This window comes from Onychostruthus taczanowskii, unplaced genomic scaffold, assembly GCF_017590055.1.
Source record: "Onychostruthus taczanowskii isolate IOZ18803 unplaced genomic scaffold, ASM1759005v1 scaffold82, whole genome shotgun sequence".
NCBI classification, from domain to species: domain Eukaryota; kingdom Metazoa; phylum Chordata; class Aves; order Passeriformes; family Passeridae; genus Onychostruthus; species Onychostruthus taczanowskii.
Window position 1 is genome coordinate 442139 of NW_024506112.1, and position 25483 is coordinate 467621.

Genomic DNA, 25483 nt, shown 5'->3' on the forward strand with positions numbered 1-25483 from the left:
CTCTTATGAAAGCATTGTATTTGATTTGTGAAATTTCGCCTGTGCAAAAAAGAATGCATCAGCAATGTCTAGGAAAAATATAGTTCTGCCTGATCAAATGAAAATCACTTATTTTTTTCTGATGTTAAAATGTACTTTTCCATCATTGGAGTTTCCATGGGGGAGAAAGGGGCAGAGAGAAAGGAGATTAATTGGATATTTAGAGTCAAGTGTGCAGTTCAGTGCTGAAATAAATCATGATAATATAGCTGTGGCTGGAGTTTCAAGGTTGTCAGAAGTAAACAAAATAGTTGTTTTTCTCATTCTTTGGTTCTTCCTCCTCCTTTACCCATCCCTAAGTGTCAGTAAAACAAAAAAGCCGAAGCATAAATGATGTCATTTCAAGAAAGAAAAATTCGTTCTTAAATGTAGCCCTTTCAGATGTAGTTATGATGTTGCTCAAAACTGGCTGGTTCTAGCTGAAGTTTGCAGGAGTGCCTAGTGATGTGAGCTGTTTAGGTTTTATGCTTAGCATAAGACCTGAAAAGGAGTAGTGTTTTGCGCTCAAATACCCAGTAGTTTATTCAAGGCAAGTCTCTTCAGAGTTGCTTTTACCTAAAATTAAAGATTGCTTAAGAGCCACTGGTAAATATCATCTGTGCAGAAAGAAATGCTTCTTTAGTAGTTTGTGCCTGGTATGCCACAAAACTTAGCTCAGAAGTTTAATGTTTGGACATTACAAATAGAGCACCCATCTATGGTGTTCAAGATTAAACTGATAATAGTTTCTGTTAGACGTAGCTTATGACTTTATCTTTGAGGGCTGGTCTGCTTCCACAGTATTGCTAGTAGTTACTGTAAAATCCATTACTGATTCATTTGAATATGCAAAAGTGCTTAATATCAGTTAAAAACATTAATTGAGTGATCTTTGATGAACAGAGGAAAGCTTACTCTTGTCATGGTAGGTATTTATGTAAGTGAAGTCTTTCAGCCTCATTTACACAGCATGTGGAGAAATAAAGGTATCCGAAAATAGAATTTTCAAATTGTTCACTGTTTGTAAAATACACACCCAAACATACATCCAAAGTGGTATACAAGGCACTTACCTACTTTATTACTTCAAATGTATTTCTAAAGAAGTAAGGTCATAAAACTCTCCCTTCTGTTTGGAAAACTTGTTCAAGTCAATATTCACTGTAGTACATATATTTTTCCTGTTGTTGAAAGCACAATCTCTAAATGCTCTCAACTTTTTGTTTAATAAATTTATCAACTGAATTTTAAGATGCTGCAAGAAATGTCCATATAACTTGGATGCCTCTGTCAATATATTGATTTTTACAGTAGTTTTCCCAAAAGTATCTTTCAGTTTTCAGAAAAATGTTCTTTCTATATCTCTGATGTCTGGCTTAGAAGGTGGCATTTCTGCATGTGGTCTTTCAAGACACTTTACCATACTGCACTCCTTGAATTAATAAATATTTTGCAAAACATAACTACCTGCAACAACTTCCTTCAAAGAAGGTATAATGGCATGTGCATTTCTTTGCATGCGTGCTTGGGTTCATTAATGCACATCTCTGGTATTTTCAGTGCTGGAGAAATAAAATTAATGAGTCATTAGAAATGTACTTTTTGAAAAGAAAACAGCCATACTGAACAGGCGATGATCCCGACTCTTGGAACTCAATACGTAAATGCAGAATTCAACAGCACTCAAAGAATTCAACTGAAAATCTTTTGCATGTTCATAATATTACAATATTCTGTTTTCAAGTGGTGTTGTGATAGCAATTCTTTCCTTTAAAAAAGCCCTCAGGATTTATTTATCATTCCTTTGTTACATGACCAAATTCAAAATGAATCGTGATAATCTGCTGCCTTTACTGCCAATATCTTTACGTGGGAGTGCTGTTGTGCAAACAGCTTAAAAATACCAGAGCAGAAGTGGTGTCATGCCCTCTGAGATGTAGGGAAATGGTTCCAGCAAAGTTGATGTTGAGGATGAATAGCCATCACATGGCAATGAGGCAGTTTGGATACTGTGCATCTGCCAAGTGAGTGCTCAGTAATGAACGTCTGCTGAAAGAAAGCACGGACCTGTGATCCCATGAGGAATGTTTGATGAGTCTCAAGACTATCTGATCTGTACTTGAGATATAAATATCTTTAACCTTTCTGACAGGGATACAGCTGCAACCTGATATTTCAAAAAAGATACATGTTGCTTTTTTGTTTGGTGAAAAGTTACACGATTAATGGATCACTGGGTTATCAGTTTATCAGATAATTTTGTGTTTCACACCTTAAGAATATAGTTGAACAGATGAAAGTCTGTCAAATTATTATTAATTTTGAAAGATTTTCAAAGCCAAAAATTATATTCAGAAAGTGCTTGGAATAACAGTCTAAATGAGCACAATTTCATTTCATTAGTTACCTGATGAGACTCAGATAACTCTGACTAAGTAGACTAAGTAAATACTCTGATTTTTGCTAGGCCTCTTCAGAAAGAGATGAATTTTGTTGTATTTGTTCACATACAGCACACTGGCATCTCCCTGGTTTGTTCCTGTTTATTACAGCTTTATTAGCTGAGATTGCATAGCATTAGCGCTTTTGGGAAGAAATTGCATATTGAAATTATATGTTTTAATCTAATTTCAATTTAAAATGTTTTATTGAGCAGGTGAATTAGAAAGTGTTTTTACACGTACTTGAGCTGTAGCTTGAGTAATCAAAGATCCAAGTTTTATGCCTGATCATAAACTTGTAAATTTTAGAAATTATTTGACATATTTTATGTCTGTCTGTGGCAGGATGTAACCCAGTGCATTCCTCACTTTGAAATGGTGCTGTACTTCATCTGAGCTGTGTAATATTCTCCCTCAGATGTTTACAGAAAGCCACTCCACCTTCAGTGTGACTCAGTCCATCCATCCTCCTCACCTTCTCTCAAGGGGTGCCTTCCTGACTCAGTGGGCTTTATGAACTAAAAGCCCCACCTTGGCTTTCAGATCCATTCTGAAACAATCAAACTTACTTCTCCTGTGTTACTGGACTCAAATTCCATAGCTTGGTACGTATCTTATCCTTTTAATTACTGTAAAAGTCACCACATTTTTAGTGTGAGTCTCTCACACTTGCTGTGTTGGGGGTTATTTCTATTTTAGAAACCTGAATTCTCATTGCATTTCTTTCTGGGCCAAGTAGCAATAGCCCTTTTTAGCCAATTCTCTCATGAAGGAGGAAGTCATTCCTTGGATTAATGTTTTCTCCCACCCCATTCTTAGTTGCTGTACATTTTTATAACTGTGCACCCTTTCATTTCCCACCCTGCAGCAGTGCTCTGGACTGCATCATTCCCTTTACTGGCTCTCCTCTCCCTGCAACAAGCTCTTGCTGATCTTTCTAGTCATGGTTCTCAGCTCTGATAAACGAAATTTGAGTTCAGCAGCCTAAGTGGGACCTCTCCATAAATGCTGTGAGATCAGTCCCAGCATCCTCCCCAGCAGCCTGAATGAAACCCTACAGAGCACACCAGGAACGTGTTGCCTTTTGTTGTAGGTGGGAGTGTTTTGTTCTCTGTATATAAATTAACCAGTTTTACAAAGTTCTCTTGGCCTCTTAAACTTATCCTTCAGCAAGTTACTGATGTAAATTACTTATTGGTCCATTTAGAAGACCTCTGTAATGAACAAATTTTTAGTTAATTTTTTTTTGTACTATGCTTTTAAAAATGTCAAAACTGTTGGTGAACAGTAAGACAATGACTATCCTGGCTTTCACAGTGGAAAACTGAAAAATGGAATAAAATGAGGTATAATTTCTTTCTCATTTCTTGGGCTCTGGATCTTGGTACTGTCCTCTGATTAGTCAGATGGCTTTTCAGTCACTCTGTGTTTAAAAATAAGCCAGATACCTTTTTATAATTGTTTTCCCTGCTGTAAAGGCGAAGGGGGGACTAATCAATATGTTAACTCATTTTCTATCATCTGTCACAAAGATTTTTATAGTGACATAAAGCACAGAGAATGTTTCTGTCAGTGTAAAAACAATACCATCTGGTATTTAATTTTGATTATTATATGAAGCCTATAGTAAATTTGTATGATTTTCTGTCAATTCTGTGTAGTGATATACACATTCCTCCATTCAATCACATTCATTGAGATTACCATTCTGTTGATACTGGAGGAGGTACTATTTGAAGCCATAAAACATTTATGGAATCTTAACTAGTGAAGCTTGCATGAGTTGGTGATCCATCCTTTCTGTCTGAGGAGAATGAGCCCAGTGCGTGGCTATTTTAAGACACAGGTTGAATTGAAGAGGCAGAGATCAAGTGCTCTGCCAGCCATGTGTGAGCTGGCTTTTATCTGAATCCAGAGACTGAAAATTGTACCAAAATAATATGTCATTATCATAGCATTGCTCAGGGAACAGAAAAAAAAAGAAACTACTGGAAAATGAGGCATATTTGCCCTTCTGTCAAGCCCCACACTTCTCACCAAGCATCCAGAGATGTGGAATCCTATCCTCCTCATGCTGCATCATTTGTTTTGGCCCTTTATTTTCTGTCTGTAATTCTCAGCTTCCCCTGATGGGAAATGATTCTCAGTTTATGTTCCTGTCCAGATGCACTGTCTGCTCAAGGTCCAGTTGATCTTTGTGGGTTTTCTCCTAACTCTAAAATGTTGTCTCTTATGGTCTGTAACATCAAAGTCTTCTCTCTATCCTTTACTCCGTTTTCATTGATTTGAGTCTCTTTTTCTGCTGGAACAGCAATTTTTCAATGGGTTTGCCTCTAAAAATTATTGAATACACAGAATTTTTCAACAGTTGACATTTTTTCATGTAACCCTGACTTCCTTCCTTAAGTCATTATTTCTTCTAGATGATTTCTGCAGGATTGCATGCCTTTTTGAGGCAAGAATGAAAGATGAATACTGCACCAAGTTTCAGCAAATTACTTTCTTAGAACGTCAAAAGTTCAGACATTTCATAAAACATTTATTTTAGATTCTTGTACAAGAAAATTAGTTTCTGCTTATATATAAAACGAAACTATTTACATGCTGAATCTGTTCTGTTGTCGATTACTGTAAATTGGAGTGGAAAGAAAATCAGGTTTTCTGTGGCATTTATTCTGTTTATCTTTCATTTTAATCATATTTTGTTATCAAAACCTGTCAACTTTTTTTTTTCATTATTTTTGCTAACTTCCTCTAGGTTATTTTTCTTTCTTGATTTTCCTTATTTGTTCTTTCATGTAATCTTCTCTTCCCCATATCTTATTTAATCCATTCTTTTATTACATTACTCATTTACCCTTCTTTCACAGCTCCTCCCCTCACAGATTGGAGGGTTTGTTTTTGCCACCACATACACAAGCCTGGACATTTAATAGGCTTTCAGGTGTTCTGGGTGTGATAAGCAGGGGACAAAGCATCACTTTGAAAATAAGATAAATCCTTTCCCATCCCAGTTTCAGCCAGCAGGTTTTCTGGATAAGAAACTGTCTGGACTGAGATTGAGATTTATGTATAAGTAGCCTTTAGCAACAGTTCATGAACCTCTCACTGGACAGGTTTTCTACACCTCACATCAGCATCCAAATCCATGAATTTCTATTGTGCATAACAGTCTGCTCGCTCTATAAATCAGCTGGTTTGTTTAAATTTTCTAGTTCAGCTGTGTCATATATGTGTATTGAATTTTAGCATTGAGAAAGCCAGAATAAATTCAGTCAGCAAACTCCCTGTGCAGCAAGTGATGAGCAAATAACTCTTTTTCTAATAGATTAGGATTTTACTTAGGCTTGGTGACTAGTTTTATGCCTTTTGACGTCATTCATACTTAATGCATATAGACTGCTTTTCTTTTAATGGACTGGATTATAAAGGCTAATAGCACTCTTAAAGATTATGCAATAGCTGATCAGTACCTGTGCTAAAGGATTTTCATTGTTGTGAGGTTTAGTAGAACACTGAAAGTAGGGTTAAACAGTAAATAATTCATCTCATAGTTTATGAAGAGTGAAATAATTTCATCATGTTGTCAACAGGTTTGACTACATACCAACAACGTTAAAAATTTTAGGGAAGAGAGTGAAATAATTATAATTTAGCTGGGCAGTAAGATACCTAAGAGAACACACATTGCTCTTGTGGACAGCAAAATGGGGGTTGCCCAGATTGATCTTCATGATACCATAAACCAAGGTGTTTCTTTCCACTAAATCAAAAAAAATCTATGCCTCCATTTTAATGAAAAATTTCTTCTTTGGGGTTTTCATTCTGTTTGACACGTCTGTGAAATCAGTCTGGGTTTTTCATTTTTCTGAAAACTATACTCATCTCTCTGCAGGATATAAAAAGTTGCTCTTCACTCCTGTAGGTGTATAACACAGGCTTTCTAATTTTCATAGCTCCATTAATTTTCCTAACACCTAGTATTAAGTGTTAAGCCTATTCTTATGGGTTGGGAAAATATGTAGGGCAAATCAACATCTGTCTTCATAAAACTGTGGAGATATATAGAGGATGAGAATCTGATTATATGAATATTGTGGCAAGAGCCTTTTGGTGAAGAGCCAGAGGGTGAATTTTGTGCAAAAGTAATTGTTTTGTTGGTGGTAATGCTTGCAGCAGCATTCACCTGGGCATGATCTGCCTCTGTTTACATGGAAGAAAGGCTGTGCTGCAGCTTCAGTGGTCTGGATACTACATTTTTTTCTGTTAAATATACAGGCAAACTTGTTTAACCTTGAAAATTCTCAAGTTTTCAACAACAGACTTAAGTTCATGACCTTTACTTGGTTCTGTTTTGCTTAAGCCTTTTAAAATGGCGGTAAGTATTCTAATGTTTTGCAATTTGCTTCAAGGTGTGAACATGCCTCCCACTGAATGTGACTGCCTTCTTTATTTTAGGTCGCAGGCGTGGTATTAAGGTTTTCATAGCCTTTTACATGAGTTCTTGTTTTATGTATGGCAGACAAGAAACAAAGCTATGTCTCAGTACAGCATAAAGGAAATTTCTTTGAAGATACCTTTTAATGGCATGGAAACTTTCTGTGAAAATGAGTCATTCAATCAACAATGAAAGTAAATGTTACTATTTTCTTTGGACATTTAACCTATAAGATTGAGAGTGCTTAGTACCATCTTTCAAGATCAGGGCCTCACTGGGACAGATGTTTAATCATATATAGTACATATGGAAGTCACCCCTGTCTCTAGTTTGCAGCCTTAATTAAACTACTCAACCGCTGCTGTGAAAGGTGCTGAAGGACAGTCTCCAGGACCGAAGTAATTTTCTAAGTCATTTCTGTTACTGTTGTCATAGGATTTTCACACATCTAAGTCCTGGGGTGGGGGTGAAGGCAGTCAGATGAAACCATGCGTATTATTACTGCAGCAAATTTCACACTTTAATGATTTTTTTCTGTTAGTTTTAGCAAAAACTTCTGCTCTTTTACTGCAAAATCAGCCATTTCATATTTCCAGGGGTAGCATTTGACTTTTCTAGGACAAAATTACTACAAGTAGTGTATAAATATAGCAGCAGCTGAGGACTAATAGTTGGGTCTAAATTCTGCTTGTTTTTCTGTCAGACTGAGAATCTTTCAATGACAGATATTTAAAGCATTGACAAAGGCACACAGACTCTTACTGAGAGGTTACCAGTACTCTGTCCACCAGCTACAAAGAAAGCCATCAGCTTATTTCATTCAGGTTTTCATTTCATCTCCAATCAAGAAATGTAACTGAGGAGAAAAGAACACTTTCTTCTCTTTCTGACTTTCTGACATAAGTTAATTGTTCTGTGTAATTTGAATTGAGCAAGAAGACAAAGAACTTTGAAACATGAAAACACACTATTAGCTAAATGAGAAGGACTGTGATTATGCTAACAGTTATTAAACAATATATATATATGCTAAGAAAATCAGGGTCCAGGTTAATCAGCAGAACCTGCTTATTTTTTTAAACACATAAACATGTGATCTTTAATATTCTATCCTCGTTTTGCTGATAATTTTTTATTATTTCCCTTAGTTTTGTCTCTACGTCATTATTTCTTTTTCTAGATAGGGCTGACGCTTGGGTTCAAACTTTTTAAAAAATGTTCATAGAGTATGAACTATATGACGGTAAGTACTTTAAAACAAAAAAGAATAAAGATGAATGACTGAGATCTTGTACATTTTTGAAGTGAGAGTCCTAAAGACTGAGTTGTAATATCGATTTATACTCACTGGTGATGTCATTTGGATAAGTTATTTGTCATGAACAGGTTATACTGATGAAAAATTTAGATAGTATTCTGAAGAAGTATTTTCTTCACACATAGTCAGATGATTTTCCTATTATGTATTTATTGTGTACAACATAGTACTTTTCAAAACATCTAAACAACAGGTTTGCAATAATTTTATGTATTAGTTGTGCAAATGGTTTGGTTGTGTAGCCTTATAAAAATAAAATATGTACAATTGTCAGATGACTGCCAAAGTCAGCTCAGTTCCTCCCACCTGGATGTGAAAGGGGGTTGTATGGTTGGCTGGGGTTGTTCTGTTTCTGTTTTCAATGTTTCACATCTTAAACTGCAGAAAATGTTTCTCCTTACTTTGTATGGTTAAAATATAAAATGTTTCCCCGTTCACATGTTGACTAGATACTCATAGTATAGTTGCTAAGGATACTGTTGACCCTCAAAGAGATTATGTACAAGAGGGAGAAGCACACAACTTCTAACTGGTTAGGAAATCAGTATTAATCAATCCTAAAATAAGATCCTAAAAAAATCCCTCTGTTTCAGTGACTGAAAGTAGACCCAGGAATCCTGTGGTAAATACTTTCAATTTTATGTTCACCCACTCTCAAGTGTCTGGAAAATTTCTGGTTTTATAAAATCCTGGGCTACAAACCAGCATGTCTTAGGAAAACTGTAAAGTCCTTAATTATGCCTTATGCAGGTGTAATACAGGATAAAGAGGATTAAGGGGTCTGAGAGCCATAACAAGCAAAAGAGAATTCAGTTATGGTCATGGCAAGAAATTGAAAATAAACACCTCAGTTTTATTCTGAGATTTTTTTCAGTCCTTTTTGTTCAGCTTCCTCTTCTCTAGGATCACAACCACGACACCCATGACCGATGTCAGAAGGCTTTTGTAAGGCTTATTTCATTAGTTCTGTGAGCACAGTGCAGTAGCAGCAACTGCCTTTAGGATAACGACACACAGAACTGTCAAGAAGTCATCCCTGAACACATCATCTGTGTGTTGGCTTTCTTTGTTTGTTTTTATTATTCCTCCATTTGTGTTGCTTACATGCAACATACTTTCAACAGGAATTTGAAACTATCTGAGAGTCAGATGCTGCTGCCCTGTCAGTCCCAGTAGTGTCATACTCAACCAATAGCTGGTGGAGTCCCTTTCTGCAGGGAGTGTTGCTAAGGAATGAGGCTCTAGGGACATCAATTTTCATACAAGAAAAATAACCATGGGCAGTTGCTCTGATGTGAAGTCAGAAAGACAACCTGTTCTTTTACACTAGAAAATTCAAGACTAACTGGTGTTTTGCTTGTGAAAATTTGAAAAGAAGGAATTTCTTTGAGGTGGTGGGTGTTTGGACTGGCTCAGCATAAGGCATGAAAATGTAATGGTATATTTGAGAGCTGGGAAGCACTTTTATTGCACATTGTTTAATTACCTTACAGTGGTGGCTGGGGGTATCTTCCAATATGCCTCTCTAAAACCACCCCAAAATTATCTTAAAAACAAAAGAATTCCTATCACTAAAAATATGCTCAACCATAATTTGCCGTATTTCATTATGATATGCTATTGAAAAAAATTTGTCATCTCTGATCTTATGAACTATTATATATATAGTCTCATGACCATGCTCTGACCATGAATAGAACAGGAGTACTTATAGGTATTTCCTTAAAATTTGTATTAAAACAAATGCCAGACTCTTGATTAGATGTAGAACTTGATAATGCTAAGCAATTTATGCAAAATAAAACTAATCAGGAAGGTAGGGTTTAGGAACATTTATTGTTGCTTAGAGTAAAAGAGAGTGTAATTAAAATGATAAGGTAGTCATGATTGGAATAAATTATTGAGGTTACAGAGATTACACCTTAAAGCATTTGATTGATGTTGAGAGACCTTGATTGTGAATATGTTCAATGCCTTTAAGCATTGAAAAAGTAGATCCTAGAACATAATCCTTTCTTCAGTGAGGCTTTTGCAGACTGAACAAAACTCTTATGCTAATTTTCTATTTCTCTCCTTCCATATCTTCTACAATTTTATCTGTATGTTTTTATCTTTGTGTGCAAGTATTTTTTTACCTGTTGTTTACCTGCGATTTAGAATTATCAGAAAATGTGTGGAAATGTGTTTGCTAATCTGAGGCGTGACTAGGAAAAGAGGCTCACGTAGTCCTGAAGAAAATCCAGTTACCAATTAAGATTTTCATTAAAATATTTGAGTCATAGTTAATTTGCATTAGGATTTATTATCTGAGCAAACCTGACCTATTAAACCTTCTAAATCTATTACTGTCAGTTAATGTCATGATTACAGGAAGCACACATGGTGTGCCATGGAAACACAGCTGTTCCGCTGATTTTTTAACTTGAAATCACCATTGTGCAGTTTATCACTGAATTATTAGACACAATAAATTATTTTATGCTAGCCATTCTCATGTCCATCTTCTTAATATTTTCCTTGTCATTATAAATGCCTTTAGCCTTACAGGGTAATGAAAGGTTCTCGTATCAAGTCTGATTACTACTCTAATGTTTTCCAGGCATGCTTGGTGATGAGCTTGGCATATGAAACAATTTCCTACAGTAATAAAGCTAATTAAAGTGGGCAGTCATCCCCACATCACTCTTTAATGAATTATAATGAGCTCATTAATCTATCCAGTCTTGCTCACCACATCTATTGACTAAGCTTCTCTGGCAGTTATAGGGTAGAACACATGCCCAGGAAAAAAATGGAAACTGAAATGCATCTATTTTCCCATTTTTGGCATAGAAACAGGAGAAAGCAGAGGTATGCTTTCAGTGGAATATGCTTTTTAATAATCAGAATTGGAAAGGGTAAACAGCTAAATCCGTCCAATGGTGGTGAAGGAAGAATCATGCAGGACCTTAACGAGGTCTAGTATTGCACTGCAAGTGACAGAATAATTAATGCTTCTGTGGCACACACATATCATGTAAATATGCCTTGCAAAAAATCTTTTAGTAGTTGGCTCTCTGGGGAAACTGCCTAAAGAAAATAACATCAAGCTCATTTTTGGCCGAGTTTCTTGGCATTTTTCTTTGTTTTCTCAAAATGAGCAAAGAAGAGCTTGCAAGGTTATTTCATATCCAATTTCATAATGACAAATATTGGAGAATTAAGTGGTAAGATTTATGAGTGGAAAGAGATGATTCATGCAAATATACAACTAGAAAAACCACTTATTTTTCTTTGATTCTAACCCCTCAACTTTCCCCATATGTAACAGATACTAAGTCTAGTAATAGCAAATCACAGCTAACTGATGGTGTTACCTGGTTCTTCTAGCATTCCGATGCTCTGAAGTCAAATCCCACTGGCATATTTTTATATTATTTTATACACAGAATTTTATCTCAGTTTGGCTTAGTGCATTGATACATTTCTTTGTATGATAGCTTAGAACCAGGGAGAGCAGTTGTGTGTTAGCATGTTTGTCATGCTGGTGAGTGCTGCACTAATTATTTAGACTGTGCTGTTTTCTATACTGGCGAAACTGGGTAGGCATTTATAGTTGGTATTGTTTTGTCTGAGAGACTTAAATTTTAGCAGTATCTCTGTAGTTATGCTGTCATAGGACAATTATCTTATGATAGCTGAATTATGTTTGTCTCAGTTATTTGACAAAGCCTTGGTTTTTTGGTTTCTTTTTCTCAAAAAATCATAATGATAAACAAGTCTTGTCTTTTGTAATGGCCATGTCAGTCCAGAAATTTGATTTTCTGTATGTGTGCAAAGTGGAAGGTATTTAAAGATTGACATATCTGCATAAACGTGCAGCAAAATGTCCTGTTGGTTGAACAAAGATTTGTTCTCAACTGAAAAATGCATTTTCATTTAAGGTCAGTAAGTAATTGAATATGCAGTAGAGGAGGGAGTCACACTAGTTAAGCTGGTTGACTTCACTATAGTGAAGTATGTTCACTGTAATTCAGAATCTGTTCTTGACTACTGATAAGAAGATAAAAACTCAGTGGGTCTAAAGAAGCGCTGTGTGTCAGAGCTCAGTGTACTAAATGGCTGTACGTGAAAGAGGAGATAGAGTTTTTTTTTGTTTTTTTTTCATGTGGAGAAACAAATCCAGCTGTGCTTGGCAAGTGTAATAAAGGCAGGAAACAATCTTCACGTTTTATATGTGTAAATTTTACGTGAAGTGTAGCAAGGTATTCTAAACTATCAACATGATTTACTGATTTGCTCACCAGCTGTGCATCATTTTGCTATTCACTAACATTTTCTTTAAAGGGTCAGTAATATTGTATAGGATATCTATGTCCAAGTCTTTAAGCAGTAGTAAATTACAAGTATTAAGTATAGAGGATGTCATGTTCTCTCAATACACCCTCATGATATAAAGAGTCAGTAGAACATCTGGGGTTTCCTTTTATCTAAATAGGAGGGTTTCCTTATTTTCTTTGTCACCATGGTGGATCTAGGGAACCTTTTGGAATAAATCAGTTAGGCTGGTGTAGTCAAAGATCATCAAGGAAAAGTGATTTGTTCTTTGCACACGATATCCATGCCTGTAAGCATTTGTATATTTGATCCTAAATACTTCCCTGGAATTACATATTATTGTCATAATCATGACTTCAGGCAGAGCTGGCTGGATCTCTGCTGTTTCTTACTCTGAGAGCATTTAATAAGATTACTTCTGTTAATTCTAATGCACTTAGAAGATCTAAAATCTTATTCATTACTTTCTTCCCTGAATCATCCTCATCAATCTAAAATTATTTTTATATATTTTTATTCAGATCCTAAAGAAAAACTTGACTTGGCTTTAAAAACATGGTAAAATAAAAATACATGTTTTGTCCTTTTTGTGCACAAGATGTTGTTTTGTCACATTTTTCCTCACAACTCGAGGAAACCAAGGTCACTATTTCATAACATTCCCCTTTCCTTCTGTCTGAAATTTTCTTGTAATTCCAAGAGGCAGGACAAAGAATATTTTAAAGCTGATATATTGAATTCAGCATAAAATAATAAATATTGTGTCACATATACAAGCTGATAGCAGAAAGCTACAATGGATTCAGGGGAGATTTGAGCTTAGTGGCCTGTGCTGTGTTGGAGCTAGAAGAAATTTTTCTATTGATCTCCTCACAGGGCAGCCAGGATCCAATTTGGACTTGTCTCCTTCTGTTTAGACAAATGAGGTTTTGTTTAGGGCATTTTTCTCTGAATATGAAGAAATACATTTACTGGTATGGCAATAATGAAACTTCTACAAAAATGCTGCATGTTGGCAGATATTTTTGCTTTACTTTTTTTGGCCTGAATATTTTTTGTCATGCTGCTTGGTGGAAAGAAACTGACATACAAATGAAAAAGTGCCTGCATTTCAATTGTAAATTAAATTATATTTGCACAAAGTTATAGATTTTAAGGATATTCTTTCATATGACTCAGACTGTGTATATTAACATGATTGATAAGGTTGTTTGCCTGTAAAAGTGTGAACAGGTTTTGGTGATTTGACATTAAGAAAAAAAACTGGATATGAATATTTTATCCCTGATGATAATGAGAGTTAATAGGACAATATTAAACTGCTAAACATATGATTACAAACGAACAAAACCCCACCCTGATGATAGAAGGCTTTCATCAAATTAGTAAGTGCAGTGAGGTCTTTCAGAGAATTTCCAATGCTGAAACAAAAAGTCGTTAAGGAAGAACTCTTGGTAAGTAAGATTATCTTGAAGAAAAATAAAAAGTATAATTAAAAAATTGGTGTTTGTTTCCACATCAGCAGAAGCATCAGCAACACTGGGGCTACTAATCCAAAGAATGAGTCTTGACATGCCAGTTTAAGATATCTGAGAATAGTAATGGAATAGCAGAGACTAGAAAATCTCTTGCACCAGCTACTCATTCTGAGACTGATATGAGAAATTGTTGAACTGCTAACTCTTGCCTGTTATCTATTGCTTTGATCTTTGTGGCTGAATGCCAGATTGAAATAGACAACTGCTTTTTATTTGCTGGGTTTTTAAAAAAAAAGTTATTTTAATTGGAGTTTGTTACTGGTTAAATTAGTAGAAACTGTTCTGGAAAATAGATTTGCTTGAAGCATGAATGAATATAATAAAGGGGGGAAGAGTAGAACAGGCTTCCTGAGATTTTAATCAGACCTCAGAAGTCTGCTTGAAGAGTCACGCATGTGAATAAGGATGTTTTGTGTAGTTAACTCAATTTCCAAAAACCTTTCAACAAAACCCTTCATCAAAGGCTTTTAAGAAATATGATGAGTAGGAGAGTCTTCTCTTGGATTAATGGCAGATCAGGAGTACAGTACAAAAGACATAAATAGTCATTTATTAAAGGAAGAATTATACTTCTAGAAGGTCCAGAACAGTCAGAATTAAAATGGAGTTTGAAATGTTGCAGAAAGATTTAATCATACTAAATGATGTAAAGATGACAGTTGAGATTCAATGTCAGCAGACACAATGGAGAAAAAGGGGAAGAACAATCCTATTTTTCCAGATGAGGAAAGGGAACTTCCAGGCATGGTGCATAGTTCCTTGAAAAGACCTCCTTTATTTTAGTACTTACTAGATTTTTTTTTTAAAAAAAAGGGACTTAGAGTTGAGCATTTATTCTAAATAGAATCCTGATTACCTTGTTCAAATGAACGACGCAGCCCAAGGGTGGAGGAAGATTTTGCTCAGAGATGCAGGATGCCCTATGTAAGGAGGAAGATATTTGCTAGCTTCAAACAGAGATGAAAGTAGTTACACAATAAGCATGTGGATTTATGAAACAATGCAAGTCACACAGGAGGTGAATAGGAAATACACCTGCTTTGTCTTAAGGAAGCAGGAACAATGGTATTGTTCCACAGCAGGGTGAAAAACAGAGGATTATTAGGGGGTTTTGTTTCACTTGTTTTCTCTACATGAATGTAGAATTTATTTAGGGATATCACCAAAGGAAACATTGTACTGCGTAGGTGAATTCTGGCCATAAAGTGAGAATTGGTGGATTGATTATATGGGGAAAAATGCATTCATGTCTTTTGTTATGCTTGTGGCTGCTATTCATGATTTCTGTAGGTTAGATATATCTTGGGCTTTGCCTGGTATAATCATTCAGTTTTCATGTTCTGCAGTTTATTAGTCAAGCTTCATACTTTTTAACTTAATGCTTTTTATTATCACTCAGAAAGAGAGAAGATTTCAGCTGGAGTTAAACAGGAAATCCAACTTAATTTGCTTAATCTGTATTTCAGAGTTAATGGAATTTGGCTCACAATGAAGAAAACGTTGTTAATTTAGCTTTGTTTTCATAAATGTCTGAAGTCAAAGTAGCATAGCCTATATAGTCTCTTTGAGTGTTACCTTCACAGTTGAATATCAATTGAATTCCAGTATTTAAATGGATGTAACTGCCCTAATTCACCCAGTAAAATATTTATTGACATGCTCCATGTAACTGATCTTAGAATATGTTATAGTATTGCATAGGTCTTTTTTTAGGATTAATCACCATTATTTATCATAAGAAGATCAGATCCTGTGCTCCCTAAATGCATTTGATTTCCTGATCAAGAAATGAAATAGAGAGTTGTTCCTTTAGAAGTGTCATTTCAATACTGGAGCTGTGTGGAAAGAAGATTTACAAAATGATGTCTTTTTCTCATATGATCAGGGTTTACAAAGCTGATTAAGGATTTTATTTATTTGTGTTTTTCCTAATGGAAAGATGACTTGGAGTAAGACTGCATGTGCTGGGTCTAAATGGTCGTGGGAGTTGGCTCTGAGCTGTTGTGTTATGCTTAAATGGGAATTTCTGGAGCATGGACTTGCTCTCACCTGTGTTCTGGGCTTCAGCAACAGCTGGGGGGGCAGTGTGACATGAGAAGCAGGCGAGTTAAGTGTGACCATTGCCTGCAGTCAGCAGGGATGCTCTTTGGGAGCGGTGTTGGGACTCCAGCCAAGACTAACTGGTCTGGCACGGCACCAAAACAGCAGGTGAGCCAAAGGAACAAAATCAATGTGCCTTGCACATGTGAAGAAGTGCAGTCAGCCAAATAATTTCTCTCTTGGTGTGATTGAAAGATTGATACAACAGATATGAAGTGATGTTGTAAGCAGGGCTAGAGAGAGCACAGAAAGGGAAAAGTCACACTGTGTACATGAGGTGTACTTACAGCAGGGACCAGACCAGTGACTTCGTTTTTACACGTGAAAGAAATAATGCAGTCTTGGTCTCTTTGCTAATGTTAGGATCTTTAGGACTTTCATTGAAACAAGAGTAATGATAAACAGTGCAAGTACTCATGATCTGTCTGAAAACTGAAAACACAGTCTGTAATATCCAGTAGTCTACTCATGTAATCTCAAATAGGTAGATGCTCTTCCTTTTGTAAAACATGTTAACACAAATGGTCTCTCAGTTTGGAGAAAGATAGTAGTGCTTCTCTGAAAATTTCATGTAAGATCCAAAAAACTACTTGTTGCTTTTCTGATGTCAGGTGGTATAAACTGAACCATAGAAGATATCCACAATCCCTATCTAGACTTATATGCTGTTCACTGTACTAATACTATACATGTTAAACCTTGTGTTTTTTCTGAATGTTCTAGACATTTATCCAGAAATTTATGAATTTTTCTGCATAGATCTGCTGCATAACTCAGAGGAAGCTTCAGCTATTGCGGCATTTGGGTACCTTTCCGGACCTGATACTCAGTTTTATATTTCTTAGTTTTGTTTGTTACAGGATTATTTTCTTAAGACACTATATCCTAAGTAATTGTTGATTTTTGCAGTGCCCTAAGTTGGTAAACAATCCTTTTAGCATCTGAAATTCAGCACATTTATCAAATGAGTTTTATCATATTCTAATTTTATGGTATTTCTTTAGAAACATATTCTGTTTAGTATCAGAGGAAAAGCAGTAAATTTATCTTCCAGAATATTTGGTTAGATCTGTTTATAGCGCTTTGATTACAGTAAGCACAATATGTCTCTGTGTTCACAAGTATGAAGAGGTATAAAGTAAGTTTTCAAATTTAAAATTATTATTCTTTTTGGCACTTATGCATAACCTGCTGCAGCTGTCTTCACACACAGCACAATTTTTCATCTTGTGACCTGATCTGAGGAGAAACAGATTTGCTACTATGTTTAGCATTTTCCCAAATGAACAGAATTAAACTAAAATAGAAAAGTACTGGCACTGAGACATAGCAATTGCTGTCATAGCTAGCAACTGAAAATAAGCAAAAAGGCGATAATTTGAAGAATATTCTGACTGTAAATGTGTGCAGTAATAACAGGAGCTCCATAATGAACTTGCACCTGAATCATGGATTTTTTTAAAGTATCACAGGATATAAGTGAAGAAAATGATAGATAGCTTTTTGCACACAGCTACTTTTATATTTTTATGAGATACACTTGGAATTTAGTCTGGAAAACTTTTTTTTAATTATCTGTATTTAATAAAAGTAATTTGAAGATGTACTGTTTATGGATTATGCTGTGTAACAGTTCTCTTTAACAACGAGGTGTTCATTGACTGTTTAGCAAGCATTTCCAGAGTCGTGGACATGCTTACTACAATTGAGAGCAGAATTCTCATCCTTTTTTCCATAGTAAAATAATGAACAGCATTAATAAAAACAATGACAATAATAATGACAATGTAATATGTAGAATATATAATTTATTAAGCTCTGCTAAATGGCCTCAAAGCTGCAGTGATACATGAAAACATGCCTAGAGCTTAGATTGAATTATTTGGACTGATAATTTCATAGCATTCTTGTTCTTACTGGACTAGTAGCCTTGATAAAATATTGGCATAAACTCATTTTGCAGAAAGATAAGGAATCAAAGTGGCAAAGGGTATTGGTTTAGTAAATAGAAAAAGTAAATGTCACTTAGCAGACTTGTATATCTGTGGACATTTCATTGATTTTAGTTGGCTTCTGAATTCTACTTACATGATAGTCTGTTCTTTTACACTCTGTAAGTATTGTAAGGGCTGAAAAAAGCTGGAGACATATTTTGCAAATGTGATCATGCCCACACTATAATTTGGCTTATTTTTCTAAACACAGGAATACATGAGTCGGGTGTCTACTGGAATGTGGAGATAGCTAAGAGGCTGACTCTCACAGCCCCAGAATATTCAAAGTGTATTTAGAAAGCCCTGCTTTATGAGGGAAATGTTTTTTTCCAGGTTAGTAAAATGTAGTGTAGATTTAGAATACATTGAGTGCATGCTCTCCTAAAAGCAGCGCATCCTTTTCAAGTTATTTCTTCTCTAATATCTGTTGCTGTGACAATTCATTCGGAGGCAATACTGGGTTTTTGGGAGGTTTGGGCTTTTTTTTTGGTTGTTTTTTGTACTATAAATTCCCATCAGACTGTGTCTGCTATTTCTCATTCACCTTGAGAAGCTTTCCTCAAAAAATTTTTTGGTCTTTCCACAGCAGCTTTTCCCTGTGTTACAGTTTCTCAGCAGATAATGAAGCATTTCAGACCTTCTAAGGAGCAGAGATGATCCATTCCTGAATTCCTACCATCAGATACACATTGCTGTTTATCTGCAGACTAATAAAAAACACAGCATTCCACCAGTTTTTCTGCCCTCCACACCTTTCCATAACATGCCATTTCTTTAGTATCATTCATGCAATCCTTCACTGAAATAGTCTGGTTCTTGCATGAAAAAAGGATTTTCTTAGCCTCTTCTCCAGCCAGAGCTTTCACTAGTTACTTTCTGGAGGAACTATATTCAGTATTTTGGCAACAGTTTTTTCCACAACACTTTTTATTCTGTAAGTGCTACATTCAGACAGGTGTCTGGGACACTGAAATTGCCCAAACCTTTTTGCAGTCAACTGCTTGACAATGCGTTTTCTTTCTTTTATTCACGCTCTTGCATTTGAAGAAAATTGATGCCTTTGCAGATACTGTGCAGCAAAATGAGATTATAACATCCTAATTCTACTCTGCACTCAACAACATACAGCTGTCTGCTGCTCCAAGAGAGCGGGGTTCTATTGTGTGTCGAGGTGACGTGGGAAGATGAGCACCATCGCTCCTTCCTCTTTCTTTCCCTTGCTTTGTATACCCAGCACAATGCCATTTTTGATGGAATATTTCTTGGGTCAGTTGGCTGTCTTGGCTGTGTCCCCTCCCAACTCCTTTGTGCCACCTCCCTCTCCTCACTGCAGTGTCAGTACAAGAAGCAGAAAAGGCCTTGACACCGTATAAGTGCTGTTTGTTAAAACAAAATCATCTCTGTACAGCGAGTGTACAACACTGCTTCCAGACCAAAGCCAGCCTGCAGTGCCACACAAGCTGCTGTGAAGGAAGTTAACTCTGCCTCAGCCAAAATCATTGTAGAGTCCAAACCTAAGAGTCTCAAGCATCCTGGAAATTTCATGGGTGCTCTTTTACAAGGCTGCAGTGGCCTGTGCATGAGTTGTTAATGCAGGGCACTGATTTCCAAGCACCTTGTCCCGCTGGAAGGGTTAATCAGAGTTTTGCTGAAATGAGGCAATGCAAGTGAAAAACCTTAGCCTTCCGTGCTTTTCTCCAAGCTCTAAGGATAGTTATGGTCTAAATTTTATGAGACAATTGTTGCATGGAATGCGGCAGTTAAGTGCCTGGAGAACTGTGCCGAGCAGGAGGGGTCCATTCCTTGCATGCGTGAGGTAGATCCAGCTGGAAGCTCCACTGCTTTTTGCCAGGAGAGGTGCACTGTGAGTTTTAAGTCTTTGGAAGCTCTCTGGGGCAGAATCATTCTTCAAGCTCTCACTAGTCCAAAGGAGTTCTGCTTTGCCTCTTGGACAAAAGCTAGTGCCAAAGCTCATTGGAAAAATGTTTCCTGCTGTGGTTTCGGCAGGATGTTACAGGCCTCATTGCTGTATGTGCTTGTGTATGCTTTCCAGAAGATATTATTGTAACAGTCTTGGCTATGGGACCTTGATGATTTTCTTTTTCCACTGTGTTTTGTAGTATTTTATTCTAAGTTAAAAAGGAGAAATTAAAAAAGTAGCAACAGTGTAAAACTGCACTGACAAAAAGAACTCAGAACAATATAACAAAAATTTGAGGTACCATAGCTAATGCTGTATTGTTTTTAAAACCATTTCAGTAAATAAAGACATCGCTTTGATAAAATAATTGTTGCTGATACTTAAAACCATATTTTTTAGAAGCAGATATTTTTGCTAACAGTAATGTTAAATATGCACTAATATCATATCGAGTGCTGCAGGCTGTATTCTGGGATGCATTAAAATTTTATTTTCAGCTAATCTGCCTAAACATCAATCTGCTAGTAGATAGTAAAATGCTTCAATAGCATATAATAAAGAAGGCTTCCATGAGATTTTCCCTAGCAGGTATAGTGTGAGTTCTGGCTTTTTTATAAGTTTGGATCTTTCAGAAGATGTGTAGTAGTACTGAAGTAGTGTGTAAGCAGTCAGAAATGGCGTAACTCTTCCTTTTGCAATTGTTTAAAATATTTGCAATATTGATGCACCTGTGTCTTGCTTCTTCTTCCAATTCTGTTGGAGCAGATGATGAGCAATAAAATTACTTGGAAAGATTATAATTATTACATTTATGTGAGGAAAATGGGATCACACTATACATTTTTGTCCTATATTTCTGTGTTTATTTGGATTTACAAACACATTAGTAGTGGCAAAGTGCAAGTTTATCACACTGGTTGTAACCTTGAGAACCTCTGAACTCTACACAATATAAATGATTTCTGCACTCTTATACTGCTAATAGTTGATAACTAGAGGTCATTTTTTTTTTTTAATTTTCAGAATAAGTGTTGTGAATATGCCACCAGATTGCCAAAAGTTTTCTTGTCATAGGGCTTGTGTTTTTTGATATTTTTGTTTCTTTGGGTTTTTTGTTGAGCTTTTTTTTTTGTGGGGGGGGTTTGGTTTTTTTCTCTTTCAATAATAGTACTCCAAATTAGTAAACTTCCCAAACTAAGTGTTTACATGCTAGAAGGATGTAAAAATAGAGTTCTTCTGTTACAGTTGCATAACCAGCTAGTTGGCTGGTTGGTTTACTAGGTTTTTACTTTTCAACAGTTCAGTCTATTAATTTGAATTTCTCCTCTGGAATGTTTATCAGAACAACACAGAGCTTGATATTTCTGTTTCAAATATGATGCTGAGACTTACATGAACTCATGAGATTTCCTGGGGACAGCTTGCAGCCTGCCAAGTGGACATGGGTTTGGGTACAGTTTTAGCTATTAAGGTCACTTTTGTGCAGGTCAGATTGAGTTACAGTAATTATTTCACTAAGTGGTAACTATATTCTTTCCTCCCCCAGTTAATACCAGAACTGTGGCTGTTTTAGCTGATGTGGGACAAAAGATGGATGGATGGGGAGTGTGCTTTCCTTTTTCTGTGGATGTCTGTTGTGCTGTCTTTTTCATCTCTCTAAGATCAAGAGCTCTGCAATAATGCTCTAAATTGATATTTCTCTAATGTTGTTTTGTATCATTAAAATTACAACATTTCATAGCTGTTTCTCAAATGAAAAGGAATGACCTGATAGGATCTTCAGTAAAAAGAGTTGAAAGATTCAGAAAACAATGAAATGGACTTCTATGCAGGGAGCTATTCAAATTTCTATGCAATGGTTTTGGATACATTAATTTCTTTATGCAGCAACTTAGGAAATGTTATTGAAAATATCACACATGACAAAGAAAAATGGAGTTTCATTATTTGAATGTAATTATCTCACGCTATGTGAAACAGCCTTTTCTTGTCATGAGCAAAGTAGAAGCGTTAAGCCTATTATAACATCTCTTTTGATGTTTTTCTAGGATGGAATAAAAGATGAATGCTCAGTGCTGAAGCTGCAGCTGAAAGAGAGAGACGAACTCATAGCCCAGCTTCGCGAGGAGCTGGTAAGCAGGAGAAGCAATGGCGGGTTTTTCTGGGTGTTTTTGGTTTCATTTCCCTGATAATGTCACTCCAAGGCCAGATATTAGAGAAATACAATTTCACACCTGCTACAGAATCACTAGCCTAAGGCTATGTTAATCACGCAGATAAAACACTGATAACACTGACTGTACTTTTCTAGGGAGTTGTCAGCCTCTGAAGTTGCTACTGTCTAGGTTCATTGCTTGTAAAAGTTTCTTTGAAGACATTGTGTTGACAGTTGTCTGATCAGAGGCAGATAAGCACAGCACTGTATGCATATGCCAGAAATCTTGAAGAGCCATGCACATGCCTGATAAATTGCCAGTACTTCACCCATGAGCTGCTTTTGACATCTATGAGATTCTTCAGTAGAAAAGGAAATAAGGGTTTTTTCTCCATAATAGATGTCGTTGCATAAAATAATAGATATTCTTACACTTGCGGAACCTTTACTTAGCATATGAGCTACTAATGCTTGGCTACTACTGCTTTAAGGATTGACAAAATACATTCCAGTGACTGAAGCAAAATACATGATTCAACAATTAAAAAAAGAAACCTAAACGCGTGAAAATGCATTTTATTATTTTGCTAAGGCTGTGGTAACAGAACTGTAAGATTCATTTTTTGATGGATTGTGGTTAAAGCATGGATGTCTTCAGTATTTTCAAATAAAGGAGAGGGAGTTTCCACCTCCTCTCTCACAGCAGGGAAATCCTGTAGGGTCACCACCTTCAGGAGGACATTGAGCACATACATTTCTTCCCTGAAAGCTGCAGCTTTACTGGGGCCTAAGATTTTGTCTAAGCACCCTTTGGGACAAGGGATTGTTTCCCTAATTAGATGTTAATTTGCTGATCTACCTCAGGGAATTTTTGTGCCTCCCCTGCCTAACTCAGAACTGGAACAGAATTAATTCTGGTCTAGCTATTGCTGCATTTTTTTATACTCACTAGAAGTAGGAGTACACTTTTATACTAAATAACTTGAGTTTCAAGTTGCATGGGAAAAATGTAATCCTGCCCAAAAGTGAAAGATTTCTTTGCTATATTAACATCTGCAAAATAAATACACATCATCAATTTTCTTTGTTTTGTATTTGGCTACATTAAGAAATGATGTATTGTGTAATTATTATCTAAAATTAAATGACAAAATGGGACATAGGGTGCATCAAACTTCTCCACAGTCCTGGAGCGTTAATTTTATATCAGTCTAGTTCAGAACATGTGTTATTTAACTGGTGGACAATTTTGTAAATCATGTAAAATTACCCTGTAGTAATAGAGGGTGCTGTAGCTCATTTGCTGTTAACTCTTCTCAAAATTCACCTGTGTATACATCATTTGAAGATAAAATGTTCCCACAGGGAACTGTCATAATAGAAAAAAGTACAACTTGCTAGGGCCTTGAAATAAGGATTTCTGTATGATTGAACGTGTCATGGATTTAATCCATGATTAATTGCCTTCAGTTTTGACACTCTAAGACTTGTAAAGGAATGCATATGGGATTCTTCAGACCATGTTTAGTTGTTTGAAATTAAGCTTTGAAAGGACTCAGAAGATCTGATTTACTCCTGATGGAACTGACTAAAGCCAGGTTGGGAGGTGAAGATGACAGAAACTATTTTAGTTTATGAAATCTAAAAAAAAAGAGTGGGAACACAATAGCAAAGGAAGTGTTTGTTTTTTGTGGTGCAGTTGTGGGGGTGGTTTTTTTTTTTTGTTTGGTTGTGTTTTGGGGGGTTTTGGTGTGTTGTTGTTGTTGTTTTGAGTTGTCTAAGTACAGTCATAGGTGTACTTTTTAAATCTCTACTGCATCTTCTGCAATACTGCACATCCAGTGCCCTTTTTCTGGAGCTGCCCTGGGTGCTGCCACCATGGCATTTGATAAAGTTGCCTTCTGATTGTATGAGACACTCTTAGAAACTTTTTTCAGTGTGCTCTTGAGGGAAAGTAAGCTGTCTTTCAGAGCTGTTAAAAATTAATTAAATTTGTAATGATTTCCAGGAAATTCTAATGTTTTCCTAACTTGCATAAAACTCACCAAAAATTGATGTGAAACGTGCTTTAATATTCTGCAAATGCTGCATTTACCTACATGTTTGTGAGTCTGTAAACATTTGGAACATGAATGTTTAGAAAAGTTGAGAGCAGTCATTTTTGGCTAATGAAACTGCACATATTTTTACATAGGTGCAATTTATTGTTGACACAGAACTTAATAGAAAACGAAAGCTTTTGTTCTTGTGTCTTGGGGCAGCCCATGTTCCATTTGTCACTCTGAATATGGAAATATTAAATTGTAAATGCAACTTGCCTGTCTTGAAAGCATGGCATCCTGATGCTAATTCAGAAATAGCACATAGAAATTTCTTTGAGTAGGAGTCAGTTTTGTGCTTTTTGAGAAGTACATGAACATCTGTACTTCGAGCATTCAAGCTGAATGTCAGCATGTAGATGTAAAACCCTTGCTTAGTTGGTTTTACTGCAAAACTATTCAACTAACCCAAAGTGAACTTCAGGTAAATTCTGGCTGTGGGGGAGCTTTTGCTTTTTGCTTTCCTCTAGGTTTGCTAGACTTTTTTAGTAGTTTTCCCCTCTGATTTTTTTCCCTAATTTTTCAATACTTTTAAAAAAGCATTTCTACCTCATTTGAGTGCAGTATGAAGGAAACTTTGAGCTGAACTGAGGAAAATGTCAATGGAGTGTAAGCTGATGAAACTTCAGAACTTGCAATTGTTAAATAGCTTTTCAAGGGGGAAAAGGCTAAATACTAGGGAAATGAAAATAGGAGTTTAGATGCTCAGCTACAATACCCAGGTAGAAAGGATAAAATACAAGGAGCCATCACCTACCTCCTAATAAACAAAGAAGAACATAGAATAGTCTCTTGCAGATTTATTGTTAGTTCGCTTTTTTAGTGATTATTTTATATTGACTCCCTTTGTCCCCAGAAGTGTGTCTGTCTTTGGAGAAATAAAGATAGATAGGTAGGGAAGTAGAATTAATTCCTCCATGATTCCATTATGTCCTGAAAAATGCCTGTTTCGGAAATCTCAGGTAAGCAAACCTGCTCCAAAGCTACCTGGACATGGTAAACCTCAGCAGGAATTGAAAATTTGGGTTGAAACCACCACTTTTCTCAAAACTGTACTCATTTGTGAAAATATTATCCAGGAAATCAAATTAAGCATATCCATTCTGCAGCGTGCATGCTCTTCTTTTCTCTTTTCTTCTCTTTT

The 25483-nt window shown here is 36.0% G+C and overlaps 1 protein-coding gene across 1 annotated transcript in view; it reads left to right on the forward strand.

The window, feature by feature from the left end:
• The window catches only part of CCSER1 (coiled-coil serine rich protein 1), a 538501-nt gene that overhangs the window by 244105 nt on the left and 268913 nt on the right, over positions 1 to 25483 (forward strand). The window contains exon 7 of the mRNA XM_041424489.1: positions 22134 to 22217. Within this exon, the coding sequence (XP_041280423.1) occupies positions 22134 to 22217 (84 nt within the window). The remainder of the gene's footprint in view (positions 1 to 22133; positions 22218 to 25483) is intronic.